General features: G+C 37.4%; 1 protein-coding gene across 1 annotated transcript; it reads right to left on the reverse strand.

The window, feature by feature from the left end:
- Positions 1-1,456: 1,456 nt before the first annotated feature.
- Positions 1,457-1,868, reverse strand: LOC138894624 (uncharacterized mitochondrial protein AtMg00810-like). Its single transcript, XM_070179334.1, has 2 exons — positions 1,748-1,868; positions 1,457-1,656 (listed from the first exon to the last, which is right to left on the reverse strand). Exons 1-2 carry the CDS (start codon positions 1,866-1,868, stop codon positions 1,457-1,459), a joined length of 321 nt encoding a protein of 106 aa, XP_070035435.1.
- Positions 1,869-2,318: the final 450 nt, after the last annotated feature.

Raw genomic sequence — 2,318 nt, forward strand, 5'->3', positions numbered from 1 at the left:
AATTCCATCATTCTTCTCCTTTTCCCTTGGTAGTTCAGTTCTGAGAGCATATCTCTCAGACTCTACCTCAGCCAACCTTTTCTTCAGCCTCTCAATCTCAGCATCATTAGCCCTACTTTCTTGCACCAAGGCTCGCACCTTGCTATTCACTGGTACCTTATTAGATGAACCAGGTTCTTTAGGAGTGACATGAACTTCATAGTCACAAGCAGGCATCGTATTTGCCCCAAAATGATCCTTGCTTGTACCAACCTCCCTTTCTTCTTTAGATTATAACTTTCAGTCATTCTCTTCAGTAGGTCTGCGAGGGTTTTCTATTAAGATGAAACGGGTTCATCTATATTTTTTCCCAAGTTGAACCAGCCCTTCAGCAGCTTCGCCAGACCCACTTCCCCTTGTTGTCTTTACACTCTCCTCTACTCCAGTAGATATTTCTCCCCAAACAACCATTACACCTGTGTCTTTGGTTAAACTCACAGGAGTGGGTGAAGAATCAACCACTCTTTTACCCTTTCCCCTCACAGCACTTCGAACACCCTTGCTCTCTTTTTCTTTTTTATTTTTACCACCAATTCCTCCAGACTCTGTAGTTTCAACACCTGCTTTAGACCATACTAGTACAAACCTATTCTCCAAATTTGTTCTCTCCCCACAACAACCTTGTGAGCAAGTATCTTTACTCTTTTCTTAGAAGTTGGGGTGGTGGAAGGGATGATACTGGGTGTGGAAGTCTAATCAAACTAAATTTCAGTTTTGAAAAGACTTTGGAGTGTATCCTTAGAATCTAGGTACTTCAATTCGGTTGGGACTCTTTTGAACAGAACTGGTCCACTTGTAACGGATAAGTCCAAAAGGAGTTTGGAATTAAGTAGGACTCTGTTCATGATCCAAATATTATTATTTTAAATTATGCAGAGTGTAGAAAATATACCGTGTTATCTTGATGAACCAGGTTCTTTACTGATAATTCTCTTGTGTAAGTCTAAATTTGCCAAAATAGAGAAAATATTATTAGAGATTAATGAGTCATTTTAACACGTGGCACAAGAGTATACTATTAAAAGTATGAGTCTGAGCAAAAATTAACCTAATTATATACACATTTTCAGATTTTCTAACCAAAAATATTTTTTTTTCAATTTTTTTTCTCGTTGTGAATTCTGAACTGGTATTTTTAGGTGATCTTAATCATCCCTAATTCGAATCTGTTCCTTTCAAAGTGATCTCTACTTAGGGCTTTTGTGAAGATGTCAGCTATTTGCTTGTCAGTAGCACAAAATTCCACAGTGATCAACCCCTTTTCATAGTTATCCCTCAAAAAGTGATGCCTAACATCTATGTGCTTAGTTCTCTTGTGGTGAACCGAGTTCTTAGTCATACTAATAGCACTAGTTTTATCACAAAAATAGGGATACAACCAGCATAAATTCCAAAGTCACATTAATTGCTGTTTGATCTACAACAATTGAGCACAACATGAAGCAGAGGCAATATACTCAGCTTCAGCAGTAGATAAGGCCACTGGATTTTGCTTTTTGGTGGCCCAAGACACAAGACATGAGCCAAGAAAGTGTGCCATACCTGTGGTGCTCTTTCTATCCACAAAAAACCCTGCATAATCAACATCAACATATCTCACAAGATTGAAATTACTACCTTTTGGATACCAAAGACAAAGATCAGTGGTACCTTTTAGATATCTCAAAATTCTCTTGACAGCAGTCAAGTGAGACTCCTTTGGATTTGCCTGAAATCTTGTACAAAGGCCTACACTGAAAAACAATGTCAGGTCTACTAGCAGTGAGATACAACAATGAGCTAATCATTCCCCATATACAACTTCTGATCGACAGATGAACCAGGTTCATCTATATCCAACTTTGTAGCTGTTGCAATAGGAGTGTCAATTTCTTTGGAATCTTCCATTTAAAACCTTTTAAGCAACTCTTTTACATACTTCTGCTGATGGATCATAGTTCCATTTGGATTTTATTTAATTTGTAAGCCTAAAAAGAAATTAAGCTCACCCATCATGCTCATTTCAAATTCACTCCCCATTAGTTTAGCAAATTCTTTACTTAACTTATCAGTAGTTGCTCCAAAGATTATATCATCAACATATATCTGAACTACCAAGAGATCTTTACCTTTTTCTTTCAAGAATAAAGTATTGTCAATTTTACCTCTCTTGTAGTCATGCTCAAGAAAAAATTTTGATAATCTTTCATACCATGCTCTTAGCGCCTGCTTGAGCCCATAAAGTGCTTTGTCAAGTTTGTACATATGATCAGGACTCTCCTTGCTTTCAAACCCTGGAG

The sequence above is a fragment of the Nicotiana tomentosiformis genome, chromosome 6, assembly GCF_000390325.3.
Source record: "Nicotiana tomentosiformis chromosome 6, ASM39032v3, whole genome shotgun sequence".
Classification (NCBI taxonomy): domain Eukaryota; kingdom Viridiplantae; phylum Streptophyta; class Magnoliopsida; order Solanales; family Solanaceae; genus Nicotiana; species Nicotiana tomentosiformis.

Excerpts from the sequence above, each read along its gene's own strand:
- LOC138894624 (XM_070179334.1), bottom strand. The coding sequence starts at position 1,868 with ATGAACCTGGTTCATCTGTCGATCAGAAGTTGTATATGGGGAATGATT. Across the intron at positions 1,657-1,747 it reads GCCTTTGTACAAGATTTCAG|GTAGTAATTTCAATCTTGTG; the intron begins GCAAATCCAAAG and ends GGTATCCAAAAG.